At 43.7% G+C, this 17,152-nt stretch overlaps 1 protein-coding gene across 1 annotated transcript in view; it reads left to right on the forward strand.

Annotated features, from left to right (window-relative positions):
• The window catches only part of Mipep (mitochondrial intermediate peptidase), a 125,874-nt gene that overhangs the window by 75,506 nt on the left and 33,216 nt on the right, over positions 1–17,152 (forward strand). Inside the window, exon 17 of the mRNA XM_055617350.1 lies at positions 16,181–16,302. Coding sequence (XP_055473325.1) covers positions 16,181–16,302 — 122 coding nt within the window. The remainder of the gene's footprint in view (positions 1–16,180; positions 16,303–17,152) is intronic.

Here is a 17,152-nt window from a genome sequence, read left to right on the forward strand (position 1 = left end):
TCTTTCAAGAGGCTGAGCATGGTCTCACTGTGGCTTTCATTTGATAGTTCTTTGAATGTTTGCAGGCCACATCCTTGTCTGTCATCTGGATGACAGATTCTGATAGAAGACTAGTGAGCTGAGTGGGGACATGAAAGAAAGGGGCCACTTGAGAGTGGCGATGAGGGATGAAAGCTTGTATTGAGGTAGAGAGGACTCTGGGAGCACTAAGAACATAGGTTCATGGGAGATCAAGGGTCAGGGTTGCTGATACCGAGCTATGATGCTTGTTGACAGGAGTAATGTCAGTGCAGGTCATTCCTGTCCACTATTAAGGAAGTGAGAGCTGGGGGTTCCAGGGAGCATAGCAGGGTAGTCTAGAACGCAAAGGCCATTCCTTCAGACCTGTGGCCAGTAGGGTTTGGAAGAAGGAAGCCATCATTAGAAAGGCTGCCATAGTTTTAGTGGATTCAGGTGAAGGAAACAGTCAAAGATGGCCAGTGAAGGCACATGTGGTTTTGCCAGTGACTGGATTTTAGAGAGCTCAGCAGAAAACAAAGTAAAGGGAGAAGAGGTCAGACAGGGTTAGAGACTGGCCCAGTGAATGGCTTATCTTGGTGGCACCGAGAGAAGTGACTCAGGGAGGTGGATGGCGGGTGGCCCCTGTAGAGTGCCCACCTGACTCTGCATCAGAGGCTGGTGGAGAGGTAGGATCAGAATGCATGGAGGGGGTGAGCCTGGCCTAGGACTCCCATTCTGTAGACACTGGCCATCAGAGAAGGGGCAGAGAAATGGGTAGTTTTCATAGTTTGCAGAGGGCAGTTTCAGAAGCCAGACATGTGTTAAATGTCCTAAAACTGAAGCTGTGTTACAGGGGCCCACAAAATGAGGATTGAATAGCTAGCCTGAGGCATCACAGACAGTTTCACAAATATGCATTAGCACTGGAGTTCTCTGATTTGTACTATTTACTTCCCTGAAACAATGAAATAGAACTAAAACATCTCCCATAAGATAGTGGATAAAGCATAGGCCAGTAATGAAAGACAGATATGTATCATTTTATTATTAGTTTACTTGTTTATATTTTGTACATAATATATAGATTATATTTAAACAGACTATACAGTTTATGCTATTGGTTCCTGACATAGCCATATGATGAAATGAGATGACACTGTCAGTACGCACAGACAGTTCTTAAGTCTAGTGGAAATAGGACTGTATAGTTGTGCTTTTATACTTTGAAAAAAGACTAAGGAAAAAAACATTAAAATAGTAATACATGTTTATCACCCATTGTGGACTAAGAATGAGTTTTGTTCTTCGTGTGTGTGTGTGTGTGTGTGTGAGTCCACATGTGGTGTGCATGTGGAGGCCAGAGGTTAACTTCAGTTTCTTCCTTTGCCACTCTTTATATCGTTGTATGTTACGTTAAACGTGTGTAGTGTATGCATGCGTAAGTGTGCAGGTGTACACACCAATTCATATAGGTGGGCACCAGGGGAATTTTGGGTGTCTTTCTTTGTAGGCGCTAGTTTTTCAAACACTGCTTTATTTGGGCATTCCTTCCAACCCCGAGCCCCAGGGAAGGGAAAAGAAAGTTGAAAGGGAAAGGGGGCATAGCCCTCTGTACTTCTTCCTGCTGTAGGATAGTAGGATTCTTGGGGGGCAATACCAGCCTCAGTAGGCAGATTATTCAGAAGTCCAGATAACCAGCAAGCGCAGCAAGCAGTGCTCTGGTTCCACTTCACCTTCTTGTTCTGGGCTATCCTCTTTATACCCCTCAAAGTCCACAGAACTCAGCTAACTCCAGCTGGCAAAGAGCATGCCCTGCACTAATCATACTCAGCTATGAACAAGTTAAAATCCCACACTTGGGGTTATAACATGTTGGCATGACAACTGAGTTTTTAAAGAAGCCAAAACTTCCGTTACACTGCTCTACATTATTCCTTTGAGACAGGCTCTCTCACTGACCTAGACTGGCAGTGCCCTCCTCCCCACAGTGTTGGGATTACACCCATGCCCGGCTTTTAATGTGCTGCAGGTTTGAACTCAGATCCTTATGCTCTTACAGCACATACTCCTAACTTCTGAGCCACCTCCTCAGCCCATCGGCATCTTATTCTTTAAGACAGGCTCTCTTACTGAACCCCTCCTGTGTTCAACAGTCACCTAAACTGGCTGTCTGACAAGCCCCAGGGATCCTCCTTTCTCTGCCTCCTTGGTATTAGGTAAATAGGCACATACTACGGCAACTGGCTGTTTCCCTGGGAACTGACGGTCTGCATTTAGGTCCTCATGTCTGCATAGTGAGCCCTTTATTGACTGAGCCCTCTCTTCAGCCCTTTGCTTTTTTTTTTTTAACTGTAATATCCCTTTTTTTTTTCACTAGTAAACTCGTTCATTTTTTTTCCTCATAAACTCAGAAAGTCAAGAACACCTTCCTCAGTTGCTTCCTGTTTCCTGTGGCATTAGAGGGGAACAGCCTTTGAAGTGACATTTGCTTGATGCTGCTTGTTTTAGTTCTAGATAAGGCATGCAGAGCGCTGGAATGGGGATTAAACACTTTTCCTCTTCCTAAAAGAGGTTGGAAGTTCTGCTGCAGAAAAGCCTTCTCCTGCACATCAGTGTTCTCTGTGGCAAGAAGCACACATTGCCAGCTACTGCGCAGAAGTGCTCTGGTAGAGGAGGTATTAAAGATAGGTGTTTGGTTTGGATAAAACAGACATAAATTTACAGATGAGAATGATTGAAGCCCTGGCCACCGTAGGATTGAGAAGTGTGACCTTGGGGGTTTGCTCATTAAGGCATGAGCTGGAGTGCATTTGAAGGCCTGAGTGTCTTAGAAATAGTTGAGCTTCCTGTCATCGTCTGCATTTGCCATGTGAAGACAATCATCCATTAACTAGATGTAGGTCTTCCTGTATACCTGCAAATAGCTGAGCCTTTCTCTCCTGGCTCCCAGATAGCAGTGCCTAATGGTGCCAGCTTCCCAGTTTGTGTCAGTTTGCTGCAACAGCGAGGCAGTTAAGACATAGGTTCAGATCAGTCTTTCACATGGATCTGAGGAACAAACGTTACACTATGTGTCAGGCCCACTGTGTTGCTGTTTCCTGTGGAATGGAGTGACAGGTTGGTCTTAACCTGCTCACCACGGACCTTCTCTTCCCCACTGCGGTTTCCCAGGCCCCACTTTTCTGTGGGGTCAGTGCTCTACTTCAGCCCAAACCCTGCCCCAGAACTCCATTCTCTTGGCTCTAAGCTTTGTTCAAGGCTTGGACTCACTTTCTAGAAGACCTGCAGGTGATCCTATGGCACAAATGTCTTTGTGTATGTGACTACTAAAGTAGTTATACTTTATTATATTATGTAATACTCATAAGAACAGGGTAAGGGTGCACATAGCTTGTATTCCACATTGCACAGTTCTGTGCAACGGTTTTCCCTTGATGGCCCTGATTACTGACTTTAATTTTTGACTGTACTGTAATTTACAACTTGTTGCTTGCCGCCTTTTATTACTAGTAAAAGTGAAATCTTTTCTGATGGCCTATCTGTTCTCTGCTTTCTGTGTTTACATTGATCATCTTGTTACTGATGGTTTTTATAGGAACATTAATATCTTACCCTTTTTATAAATGTTTTTCACATTTATTGACTCAGCTTCTTTCATAATTCTCTTACTATTTAAGAAGCTTTATTTTTGTTGGATTGATTTTTTTCTGTCTTGTTAGCTCTAATAAGTGATATCAGAGTTTTCATATGGTTCTCTATGATGCTTAAAAACTACTTCTTGGCACTGCACAACTGTCAGGAAAACAAAAATTAAGACTTCTTTTTTGGGTTACTATTACTGGTGTGTGTGTGTGTGTGTGTGTGTGTGTGTGTGTGTGTGTGTGTGTGTGTGTGTGTGTTGTCTGTGAGTGTAGTGCTTACAAAGGCCAGAAAGAGGATGATGGATGCATTCCCTGGAGCTAGAGTTATAACCAGTTGTAAGCAGCCTAAAGTGGATGCTGAGAGCCAAGCTTGGTCCTCTGGAAGCACAGTATGTGGTCTTAACTGCAGAGCCACCTGTCAGCCCAAAAACTTCTTAGTGCAAACTCTTTGCCCGTATTTCCTTCTAATTCTACCTGTTTATTCTGCAATCTTGGTTTGAATAGCTTTTGGTATGAGGTATGAGATTTAGGATCAGCTCTAGTTTCTGGTTTGTTAATATCTCATCTGTCCCATATGCAAAGGTCTTCTTTGTCAGAACTTGGCGGAGTTTTCGTGACACTTCTGGTGCCATCCAGAGCACCCACAGCACATGTAGAGGGCACTCTTCTGAGCCTGAGTTGAATCACACATGATGTAATGCAGGAGTCATGTGGAGTGGAGAATGTTAGAGTCTCACGGCCTGGGTCAAGTCTCGTATAGCACATCTTCATCTGTATGCAAGGATTGTATGTTTGTTGTTGGTATTGTCAGTGTGGCAGGACCTACAAGATAAACCTCTGGGCTTATCCGTGAGGGAGTTTCTAGACTGGGTTAATTTAGGGGGATAGAGCCAGCCCCTCTTGTGGGCTGAGGTTCCTGAACACTGTTCATCGCCCTTAGGTTCCTGACTTCATGTTCCTGCTGCCAGGCCTTCCGCACCACGCCTGACTACACCCTCACTGTGAGTCAGCTTTCTTAAGTTGTTTTTGTAAGGTATTTTCTTGCAGCTGATACAACATGAAATCATTGTGATGGTGACACGATCTAAACACTACAGATTGTTGGTCATAGAATATTGAGGTACTGCTTGAGAGTAGAATTTAAAACATAAAATGGTATGTGGGGGGGGGGGAATAGATTAATCCATTGCTCATAGAATGGTCACAACAGGAAATTACAGTAGACCTACTCCAGTGAGGATCTCATTGTGTGTTTAGCCTGTTGTCCTTAGGGATTTGATAGTCATCTCTGCTGTTTAAAAATAGCCACTTGCCAGGCCACTAAAGGTCCTAATTGCAATGCCCAGCTAGTTGTTTAAGTGGCTATATGGCAGGTCTGTGTCCTTCTAATGGCCTTATATGACCATGTGTTAAAGTAACACACCTCCACTTGTAATGTGTGTGGGATTAATTAGAAAATTAAAAAGCAGCAGCTTTCTTTAACACACTGTCTTCAGATCCTGACTTAGCACTGATGCAATCTTTCTTTTCATATGTGTATGTTTTTCTGTGTCTCCAGGAAGCTTTGAAATAGTTTCTGATTTATGGGGAGTGAAAAATAAACTGAACTTTCTCAGATCATGTAGAAAAACTCAGACACTTAAAAGCCAGAAAGAAATAGCATTTGAAATGATTTATACAATCGCAGCAGAAACTTTTTTCCACTTACCCAAAGTACAGTCTAAATACTTTCACAGCACCGAGTCCTTTAAATGGAAGCAAGAGCTGTCTATAAATCATGTGTAGTTTACATTCTCAGACCCACTTCTAGCTCATTTTCCCCTTTGAAACTCAGTATATCCTCTAAACAGTTGAACCAGTCATGTATGGAATTAAAGTGAAGATAGAAACACAGAGGTGGTTGTGGAGAACAAAATGCAGTTCCAGCCGTAGTTCAGAGGATCACAGCGTGGAAAGCAAGTGGACAGTACTGGATGCTGGTAAAGCAACTCATGTGCAGTGAGGTCATTCAGCCAAGAGCTGAACGGCAGCCATTGGAGCTCAGTGGTCTCAAAGTGGCCTTTCTACAGGGCTGCAGAGCCCTGATGCTTGATCCAGACTATTTTGTAGTCACTTCTCACTTGGAATAACTTACTATCACCATTTTCCTCTCACCCAGCTTCCCCACAGTGATATTCCTCATAGGCATAGTGTGTTCTCAGAGGAAGACAACTAGCCTTGCTGTAACAGTACTAACTCAGTAGTCTAAATTAGTACAGCAAGACAACTTAGGAGATGTTCTGTTCTTGTTTCTAGGATGGTATAGCTTGAGTGTGCTTTGATAAAACTAGCTTAAAAAGTGAATAATATTTTGTCCTATTCAGGTGAGAGTCAAATTGCATGCAGTTAGGAGCAGTGGAAGGAAGGATAAGTAGGGATTTGGATTGCCATAGGACATCTGCATCCCATTGGGGTGTTAGGGAAGCATGGCTGCTTCACAGTGCTGGCTGCGGAGAGCTATGGAGGGCCTTTCTGTTTGTGCTTCTTTCTGATGGGTGAAATGGCATGTGATGTGAGGTCACCCATTCTAAGTTTTTAGTTTCCTGATGATTTTTTTTTTTTTTTGTCTTCTTTTTTTTCTCTTCTTTGGTAGTCTTGCTTTTGTGACTTAAGCATTTTGGCCTAATGCTGAAACAAAGTGTCACAGACCAAATATTGCCCAGATTCTGTAGTCAGCTATTTTTCATTTTTCTTTCAAAGCTAGGCATGACCTCCTGTATTGTTTCCATAAACCACTAATATATAATGACCCATGGTTTGAAAAGTTGTATATTAACTGTCTTGGCCCATGATTTTTTTTTTCTTTTTTTTTTTTTCTCGATAGGTCATAAAAGATTTTTTCAGACAGACCAATTTTAGACCTAAATTATTTAGAAAAACCTAAACATAGCTTATTCTTAGTCTCATGTGTTACTATTCCCCTCATGTGTTTTATGTCCTTTGACAGACATGACCCAGGACACATGACTGGAAACACGAGGTATATGGAAATGGTAGAATGTGCTGTTGAGAACTCTGGCATGGTCGGGAAGTGTTTGTACTCATGGAGTCAGAAATGACATGGCAGAGTTATTTCTGACTCGCACTGGTGCACAGGTTATGTCTGCAGAGAGGTCTGTACAGTCCTGGAGGTCATGGGGCCCTTAGAAGGTTTGAGGTTGGTGAACAGAGTCCTCACAGCAGCAGGGATGAGCTATGGGGAGACAACTATAGTTCAACATGGAGGATGGGCGAGAGGTGTGTGTGTGTGTGTGTGTGTCTAGGTGTGTTGCTCTCTGAAAATGAATCTGAGACTCCAGAAGTAAACCCATTCATTTGTGGTCAGTTTATTGATTAAGATTGCCAAAACAACTCATTGGGAAAATAATTGTCTTTTAAAAGATTGGTGATGGGTCAACAGAATGCCCGCCATGTAAAGGTGAAATTGAACTCCTGCATATTATTTTTTAAAAAGACTTACTCAAAAGAGAGTAGGGAGTTCAATTTATGAGCTAAAACTAAATGTTGTATGTGCTAGAAAAAGAAAGATATGGATTCGCATAGTCTTCACCTTGGATTAGACAAGAGTTTCTAGATTTGATACCAGCAAACAAACAGAGACCACAGATAATTAGGACTCAATGATATTTTAGAAAATTTACTCAAAAGGCATTACCATAAAGGTGAGCTGATAACACAGAGTGGGTGGAATATATGTCTGATGAGCGTTTAACTGCCAGAATATACGAGGAACTCTGACAACAAACAACCTGCTTTTTAAAACGAACAAAGGATTTCAAGGGCTGCTTCTCCAAGGAAGATAATAGAAGGCCAATAAATACGTAACGTTCAAGGTCATTAGTTAAGAAAATTCAAATCAAAGACCCAACAAGGAGAGGGATGTTCTCTTTCTGTGTCCATTAGTTAGTTTGTAAGTTATATGTTACCGGAATATCTGACAAACATTTTCAAAAGAAAGAAAGGTTTGCTTTACCTCAATGTTTCAGACAACCTCTGTCTGTGGCTGGCTGGCTTCTTTGTTTCTGGGCTGTAGTGAGGCTGAACATTATGGTATAGAAGGTACACAGAGCAAAGCAACTTACCTCATGGCAGAGAGACGTGTTGGAGGCAAGGGACATCTCTCCAGGGTACACTGCCAGTGACCTACCTTCTCCAGCCTGGCCCCACATCCTGCACTCCCAGTAATGCCATCCTCTTCTGGCTTAATTCGTGGGTTGGGTTAGAATCGTCAGGAACCGATCACCTCCCTGGCATCCATCGGGTGACATCCAGGATGTGAGCCTGTAGAAGCATTTCATATTCAAACCATCTAAGATGGCAGTAGCGGAGGGAGGGAAGGGGGAAGTGTTGATGTGGAGCAGGAGAAATGAGAGCTCTCCTTACTGCCCCTGGGAGTGTAGATGGTGTAGTGGCTTTGGCACAGTCTGTCAGCTACTCAAAAGTGAATGCTAGATGACACGGCAATTCCATTCCTAGGTGGAGTGATGCTTGCTTGCTTGCTTGCTTGCTTGTCTTCTCAAGAGAAAAAAAATAATCTTGTCACCCCAAATTTTGTATGTCGTCATAGCAACCTTATCCATAGTATCCAAAAGCTGGAAACAATCCAGATATCCATCAGTATGTGCATGGGTATGTGTGTCTGCACAGTGTAATATTAGCCTATCATGAAAATAATGAAGTATTGATGCACATCACAACATGGGAAATCCTTGACATCACTGTGCAATAAGAGGACCCAAGCACAAAAGACCAGTTATTATTAATTTTTAGGAAAAGTCTAGAATAAGTTAATCCTCTTGAGTTCAGTGATTGACAAAGGCTAGGAGAGGAAGACTGGAGACAATTGGTCACTACTAGATGCAGGGTCTCTCAGTGATTGTTAACACGCTTTGCAACTAGAGAGTGAGGGTATGACTAGACTAAGAATCACAGGATTACACACTTAAGATGAGTTACAGTGTATGTGACTTTGATCTCAATTAAAAGTTAGTATTGATGGACAGTGTACACAGTGTGGGAGACCTTGGAACACTCAGTCCTAAATGGGATGTTACCATCCATCCCCTTCTCTCAGGGTTCAGGGAACTATGCTGAAGAGGAGATGGAAAGAACCTGATCCCAACAGCCAGAGGTGATGGATGACATCAAAGAAACAACAGGACTTTGTTTCTGGACACAACAGGACTGACGCAGGCGCATGTGAACAGAGATTTCAGCAGCAAGCACAGGGCCTGCACAGGCCCAAGACAGATGGCATCCGAGCACGGAGGGGGGAAAGTAGACACAAGTCCCCATCTCTAACCCAGAAGCTATCTCCAACTGATAACTACCCAGAAAGGAAAAATAAGTTTTCGTTTTCTGTGAGGAGTATACACTTAAGGATGGGCTTTGTGCCCAGGAACAGATAGCAAAATTCACTCCATGGTGTTTTTGAAGGGTTCCTTTTCCCTCTCACAATGCTTTGTCTGCACATTTTTTTTTAACCTTTCAGATCTTTTACTTATATATTGTGGTTTCTGATTTTATTTTATGGGTTTTCTGTGTGCAAATGTGTGTGTCTCAGTTGTTGTGTTTCTTGTGGTTTTTCTTTGGTACTTTTTTTCCCTGTCTGCTTGTTTTTATTTTATCTTATTATTTTAGATGTCTGTTTGTAGTTTAATGAGAGAAAGAAAAGGTGTGGATTTGTGTGGGTTGGAAGTGGGGAGGAGGTGGGAGACAGGAACCATAATCAGAATATATTACATAAAAGTGTTTATTTTCAATTAAAAAATCATGGTCATCAAGTAGGTATGGATCATATTTGAAACCAGGTGGTCTTTCTATGTTTCTAATGCTTTAGTACATTACTTTGACTGTGCCCATATAGAAATAGGGAGTTGCAGAACTACATTGAAGGAATAAATAACTTGATGATAAAGTGGACCAGGGCCAAGTTCCAACTGTGCCACTTATGATCTCATTTTGTGTTCTTAACCTCTACAATGATCTATTTTTCCTCATCTACAAAAATCAGACAATAAAATATCAAAAGTGGGGGGGTCGGTATTGACATAATACTTAGAGCAGGGAGAACTCTCAAGGATCATGCTTGATGGCCTTAATTTGCTCCCACAACTAATGACACCAAATTGCTGTAGAAGTCAGTGATAACTTGCTTCCAAGGGGGGTTCTTAGTGTTATATAGAATGAGTTTTGAAGGAAATGTAAGGCTGTCCATTCATGGCATGCCATCTCACGTGCTGACCCTTTGGGAGACTATATACGGAGCTTCTGAATTTAAGCATATGAGAAAATACCCCAGTATTCTCAGATAGCTCATATGGAGCAGAGATTACAGCATTGTAACCCTGCTACTATCATTATGCCCGTGGCTATATGTGGGTATTGGTTCTAACTCACGGTACTGGGCCTCCTCATCTTACTCCTTAAAAATTCCAGGAACGTGCTGTTCAGTATTAGTCAGGTGCTCCTTATGTTTCAGCCACAATTATAACAGTTTCTCCTTTGGTGGGGAAGGGGTTGGACAAGCCATTACTTAAGGAATTTTGGACATTCTTCAGAGGAGACAGTCGGGGAGGATTGATGACATGATGATAGAAAGCAGGCGACCCTGGCAATTTCAGTGGATCAGTCGCGCGTTTCTTTTCTGGCAGCCCTGCCATCGGGATGCAGGTAGTAACAGGATCTACAGATGACAGACTATCACCGCCCTGGGCAATACTTGAGAATGCGCAGTTAATAAACTTCTGGAATGCCTTCTGGGGATGACAGGTGGGTAGGAGGGTGGAACTGTACAGTTCTAGGGCTGAGGGTATTTTTTTCATCCAGGGAACTCAGTTTCATTGTCAGGGCACATGGTTCTCAGAGAACTGTGCTTCTGATTACATGTGGCTAGCTTGGTCCTCGTCAGTAATGGTTGCTTACGTTCAGGTGAATTGGAGGATCTGTCACCAGGATATTTAGAAAGTCTAGAGAGCTCTGAGTCCCCCAGCTGGGGAACTATGAGCAGCATTTAGAGCTATTAGGTTAAGAAGATTAAGAGACAAGTGTGGGAATGTGAAGACATGACTGGAGACTTTGGGCCTTAGAATGAAGCTGTGTGACTCTCCTGCACCCTTTAGAACCTAAAGTGTACCTCAGCCTGGTCCCTGAGAATGTCAACAAAGTTGATAATGGCATTGTCCTCATTCTGATTGGTCACTTCATTCAGAGGTGGGGTGTGGGGTTTGTGGTAGGTTACTTTATTTATTTCCTGATACCTTGCAATTTTAGTGATTGTGGAAACTTAGAGACAGGAGTTGGACTGACACTTGTAAATCGTGTTTGAAAAGTGGGTATTTGTGTCTGATCTGCATGGCATTTACCATCCGCTGTATGGATACTTACTGCAGAAAGTGCCAATCACAAGACACTAAGAAGTGTCGGTGTGCCGCCTGCGCTCAGCGGACTTGCAGTTGATAGCACCCTCTGAATGTCTTTCTTTCCTGTAAGTCACAGAATAGCCCCCTGAGGAAGTGCAAGGGAAGATTTAGGACATCCACGTAACAGTCATCCCTGTGACCTGAGCACTATTGCCACATCCTGTGGGCTGGAACAAGGAATAGATTTCTGTTTGCAAAGGGCTGGCAGGCTAGACACAACAGCTGTGATTTTACCCAGTGGCTGCTTTATTTATTTACTGCATATTGCAATGTGAAATTCTTCAGTGTGGGCACAATCGCGTCATGGATTTTGGTAAAATGTCAGAAAATCTTTTTTGTTATTTTTAATATAGTGTGTGTGTATGTGTGTACACGCATGTGTGTGTGTTTGTATAGGTACTTGTGTGCCACAGCAGACATACAAAGGTCAGAGGACACCTTGCAGGAGTCAGTTCTTTCCACCATGGGGCTCCTATAGATTGAAAATCAGGTTGTCAGACTTGATATCAAGCACCTTTACTCACTGAACCATCTTGGCAGCCCCAATTTTATTTTACATCTAACAAATAACATAGTCAGAGAAGTATTTTCAAGAGACCAAATAGCCTAAGATCCAAATTTGTTTTTGCACCATAGCATCCTCTTGTCTGTAATGGTATTTAATAATTCCAGGGCTGCTCGTCTGGGTCAGAGTCCACTCTTGCATAGCATTGACTGTCACTGTAGAAGTCCAGAGTGTCTAGGCAGCCACCATCAAATTCCTGCTGTGTTCCTGCACAGGATAGTGTGAGTCCAGACCTGGGCCAGCGAGTGCCCCCAGTTGAGTGGCACACACAAGAAGCAAAGAACACCACACTCTCCAGTCTGTGAGGCTCCAGGGGAAGTTGTTTTATGGTGCCTTTTAGGTAACACATTCATACATATCACTAGAAGTGAAATGACGTGTGCCATATTTGACAGTAAAATCAAAAGGAATGACGAGTTTCCTTATTCAACATTCATCACATGGTCAGTGCACATGTCCTGAATGCACATGTGTCTCATTCAAGTTCAAAGGGGACAATAGTAAATAACTATGCTGTCCCCTTTGTTTCTAGAAAGCTGTGGACCCAGTGAAGGACAATAAGAGTCCTGCAGCCTCCACTCTTAAGTTCTGCTGCAGGCCACAGTGTCCATGCTTCCACCCAGGGGGCTGCTTCCCCAGCAGGTGCGGTCCTGGGCATCTGACCCACAACAAGAGGCAGAGTCATCCTGGGCCAGTATGGGCAGTCACAAGTCTGTACCACTGGCTCTGCAATACTGTTCGTGCTGTGCGTTTTGAAAACATTGAGGGAAGGTGAGAACTATGCTTTTTGAGACATACCTTTTAAGAAGAAGATTTAAAGGAGAATTGACCCCTCATTCCAGAAAGAATGTCTTTCATTTTTTCAGATGAAAGAGTGAAATGGAAACAAGAACTTAATATTAGGTTGAATTAGCAGGAATCTAGTAATTGTGTTCAAACAGCAGTGAAATTGCAGGTCTTAGCTACAAGCTTATGGAGCTCAGATGAAAGGTGTGAGGTAGGCATAATGTCTTAGTGTGTCTTGAGGTAAAAGAAGGGCTTAGAGCCAAGCTCAAGGCTGTAATTAGAGGGAGGCAGCAGTGAGGCCGCCCTTCTCAGCACCGGCTGCCCCCATGCTCCTGATGGCTTTCCTGTTCTGAAAGGTCCCGTTTTTATTGTTCATACAGGGCTCACCTGTGAGTTAAAACTAAGAACCTAGGCATTCCTTAGCTCCATCAGGTTGCTGCTAAGGTGTGTTTGCTCTGGAGCTAGAACAAAACAGTCCTTAGCAGGGACCTACACTGTGCACCTGCCCTGTCATGGCAGGGAAGCTAGTTCTGCAGGTCACCGGGAAGGCAGGAGACAAAGTCCCTTGGCCCCTGTGCTGCTAGTTCTGTGAGACGTTGGCATCAATGTCCCGGCGAAGTGTCAACGCTGAAGCAGCAAGCCGTGTTCTGCCAAAAGTCTCATCACACCATAGCCAAATTGCTCTCTGAGAAAATCCCAGGTGTAGATTAAGATTCCAGCATTCCATAAAAGCATGCAACTCCCACCTCATCCCCAAATAAGGCAGACTATGCAGAACACTGTGTATGCTTTAAATGAATTCCAGAGGACCACCCTTTGGGTTAAAAGTACAGCTAGTCAGAATTAGCTGTACTGGAATTTGACTGCAGGTGGTCCTGGGTTACTTGGCTCTGCTTTAAAAACCACTGTGGGAGGCCAGGAAGATGGCATACTCAGGAAAGTACTTGCTGCATGAGTACGAGGGCTCAGACCCACATAAGAAGCTTGCTTGGCATACAAGTCTATTACCCAGTGATGGAGAGACAGGAAAATCCAGTAGTCTAGCTACTTGGCAAGCTCTAGGCCAGTTGAGAAACCTTTTCTCAAAAATTAAGGTGGTGAGCAGCTGCAAGACACCTGATATTGACTTCTAGATTCTACCTACGTAAGTACAAACATGTTCACACACACACACACACACACACACACCACTTTGTCTAAACAAGGCCTGTAGTCAGGCTTCCCCCATCTGCCTCCCTGGCACAAGGGGCTTAGATGGCAGGAGGCTGAGAGGATGAGCTTCTACTGTTCTTCCTAGCAGTAGTGTGGCCAGCCATCAGCCTCTGGCAGCTTCGCTTCACACTGGTTGTTTCTATTGCATACTGTTGCAAGGGCTACATCTGTGCCCGGGGAAGAAGTGCCTGGCCACGGGGACAGTGACCCAGGATGACAGCAGGTGCGCTCGTGTAGTCAGAGTGCTGACCAGGAAGCATCAGAGCCCTTGTTCCGACTGGCGGTGTGCCTTACTGGTCGGGGTGGTGCTGTCACAGATGGTTCCACAGGACACTCTGCCAGGGAGACACTAGACAAGGCCCTGTCCTTCAGGGCACAGCCCACACCATGTCTGCCTTATTTCTAATCATGTCTTTTTGTAGAAAGAGAGTGGCCATTAAGGATTATTGCACATCTTTGCCATGCTGTCCCAAGCTGGCTGGTATACCTCTGCATACCTTGTCTATTCCAGGCAAAGTAATTACCTCAAAAGATGTGTACAATAGTGTAACTAGCATATGACCTTGGCTTTAAAGTTGTCAGCAAGGCATGGTTTTCAGAGTATAATGAAGGGACCATCTTTTCAGACAGCTTGGTTTCTTTACGTATTAATTGGGACTTGCTTATCTAGTTCATAGCAAACTACAAAGTTGTAAGAATTACAGTCCACTTATACTTTATTTCCCAGGAAATATAAGACTTGTTGAAGAATTATTCTACAAGGGGAAAAAAAAGGCTTCATGTTAAAAATTATTTAAGGTCAGATAAAAGATGTGCTTGAAGAAAATTGTGTCAGAAAGCTAGGCAGTGGTGGTGCATGCCTTTAATCCTGGCTTGCAGGAGGCAGAGGCAGGTGACTCTCTTGAGTTCAAGGCCAGCCTGGTTAGTCTACAGAGCAAGTTCCAGGACAGCCAGGGCTACACAGAGAAAACTGTTTAAAGAAAACGAAAAGTGTGTCAGAAAACTGAAACCCCAGGTGTTTTCTGGGACAATACTCACATCTACTTCTGTTGGTCGGAAGTCCTGACCAGGGAGTTTTGGTGCCTGTCTCCCCAGTGGGTGTGCTGCCCATGGTTTTGGTAGGAAATGAAGTGTCCAGCGGACTAGTCGTTTTCCATAAAGACCACAAAGTCTTTCTTAAAATACCTATCTTCAGAGCAGATGCCCCCACAGAAATTCCCTTTTCATATGCCCATGACTTGGCTAGCCCTGCTCCTCTCTTGACTCTTCTGCTGCTCCCACCAGTTCGTCTTCTCTGTCCTTCTTCTGTATACACCCCACAGTGACAAACTGCCTGCAGAATAACTAGCTGTCTGCTTCTTTCTGTTCAGGATCAGCAGATAAGCTGGGTTCAAGAAGTTAGGACTCGAAGCTTTCTTCTGCATTCTGAGGCTGCAGTGGCTACCTTGGATTCTTAATACATGTCTTTTCTAAAAGTACTACACTCTCCAATTCCCTTAATCTCTTTATTCTGTCCCCCTTTCCCATCCTACTCTTTGACTTTTGGCTTTGTGATAAAAGGACATAGAATACCATAAAGTGACATAATAAAAATATGGGCACTTCCTGCTTTAGGAAAACTGCCAACTGAAATGAGTTCAGAATAGTGGCTGCAGAGTTGGATAATCAAGAATATGTCAACTCATGACATTGTCTTCTTTCTAGGTCATTATATGAAATAAAATGTAATAAGTAATTAAACTCAATGAAAAGAAGTTGACCGAATATTTATAGTAAAACGTAGTTTTGTATGTCTGAAGGTTGTATTCTCCTGAGGTGAAGTTGTTTTCAGGTGTGCATTCATCTGCCCAGGCTTCCAGACTGGGCCATCTAAACAACTGAAGTATATTATAGTGTCAGACTCCTTGGGGCTCAAGGTCAGGGTATCAGCTTGTCTTCTTCTGAGGCCATGTTCTTGTACCACAAATGGCATGATCTTTCATTTCTAGGGTCTTTGTCCAAAGGTCCTCTTCTGAGGACACCAGATTCATTTTTAACTTTTTCACCTCTTTAAGGGACCAGTCTCCAAATACAGCCACTTTTTGGGCTGGAGAAGATGGCTCAGTGGTTAAGAGAACATATTTTTGCAGAGAACCTGGGTTTGATTCCCAGCACCTACATGGTGGTTCAAAACCATCTGTAACTCTAGTTCCAGGAGATCCAACACCCTCTTCTAACTTACATGGGTGCCAGGCATGAATGTGGTAGGCATACATACGGGCAAAATACTCATACATAAAGTTAAATAAATCTAAAAAAAATTCAGATATAGCCACATTCATTGTGTCCCAGACACAACTGAGGGAGACACAAAGTAAGCCCATAATAGTCTACAGATATGACAGTATTGAAATTATGAGTGACATAGCCCTTTGGGGTGGGATTTAAATTGGGATATTTGAGCTTTGTGTGTATGCCGCATTGTGTCCTCTCCAGATACTGTTCTCAGCTTCTGTTCTGTGTTTCTCTTTTGGTAGGCCTGGCAGCTGAGGTTCAGCCACCTTGTGGGATATGGTGCCAAATATTACTCATACCTGATGTCCAGGGCTGTGGCGTCCATGGTGTGGAAGGAGTGTTTCCTACAGGATCCTTTTAACAGGTAACAAGGGTAGGGTGGGGAGAATTCATGAACCATCCTCTCCTCAACCCACAAGATGCAAAACACACGCATACACACACTAACTGCATCCAATGTCAGTTGCTTAGAACTTTGTGGCAGTGGGCAGGAGCACTATGATCAATCTCTTATTAGGCCTCTCCCTCCAGTGAGCCCTTCTGCCTCCTGACATGACCATGAACCTTCCCTGACTGTGCAGCTCTGAAGTCTTCTGGGGGACTTGCCTGCTCTCCTCGGGTGTAGAGGGGCCCTGTGTGAGGGCTCCCAGCATCTACAGAGAGCAGTCCTACACTGCTTTCCACAAAGCCACTATGATTCCTGGTACTTCCTCAAGGCTTTCTTGCCAAAGCCTATGTAACTGGAGTTTCAGGCCTAAGGACAGCCTTACTAATTCCTCTCTCCTCTCTACCACCGGACTTGTTTTTGATTGTTTGTCTGTCTGTTTGTTTTGTTTTGTTTTTCGTTGCCTGGAGCAGCATTGGTGTATTGGCATTAACACTCGGGTTGTTTCTGGAAGTGGAACTTCTTCCTGCTTTGAGTGTCTCCTCTCTCTGTGGAAATTGTCACTACAGAAAATGGGCAGTCCTGAGGAGGGATGCTGCTCTCCTGTTCACCTTTATTCAAGGACTCATGTCCCTTGAGCAGCACACCGTCACTCCCTGCTGTCTGGCCTCGAAGGGCCCCCAGGAGGCCTTGCCCCATGTGTCCTTCCTTATGATGACCAGTGGTTTAGACCAGCATTGACCCATTTTGATATAATATTGAAGACATGACTTTCTGGGCCACTCTCAACAGCCACAGTATCAGTGGATTATCGGCAGATGTGCCCCTA

Source organism: Psammomys obesus, unplaced genomic scaffold (genome assembly GCF_907164565.1).
Source record: "Psammomys obesus unplaced genomic scaffold, mPsaObe1.curated_primary_1811, whole genome shotgun sequence".
Lineage (NCBI taxonomy): Eukaryota > Metazoa > Chordata > Mammalia > Rodentia > Muridae > Psammomys > Psammomys obesus.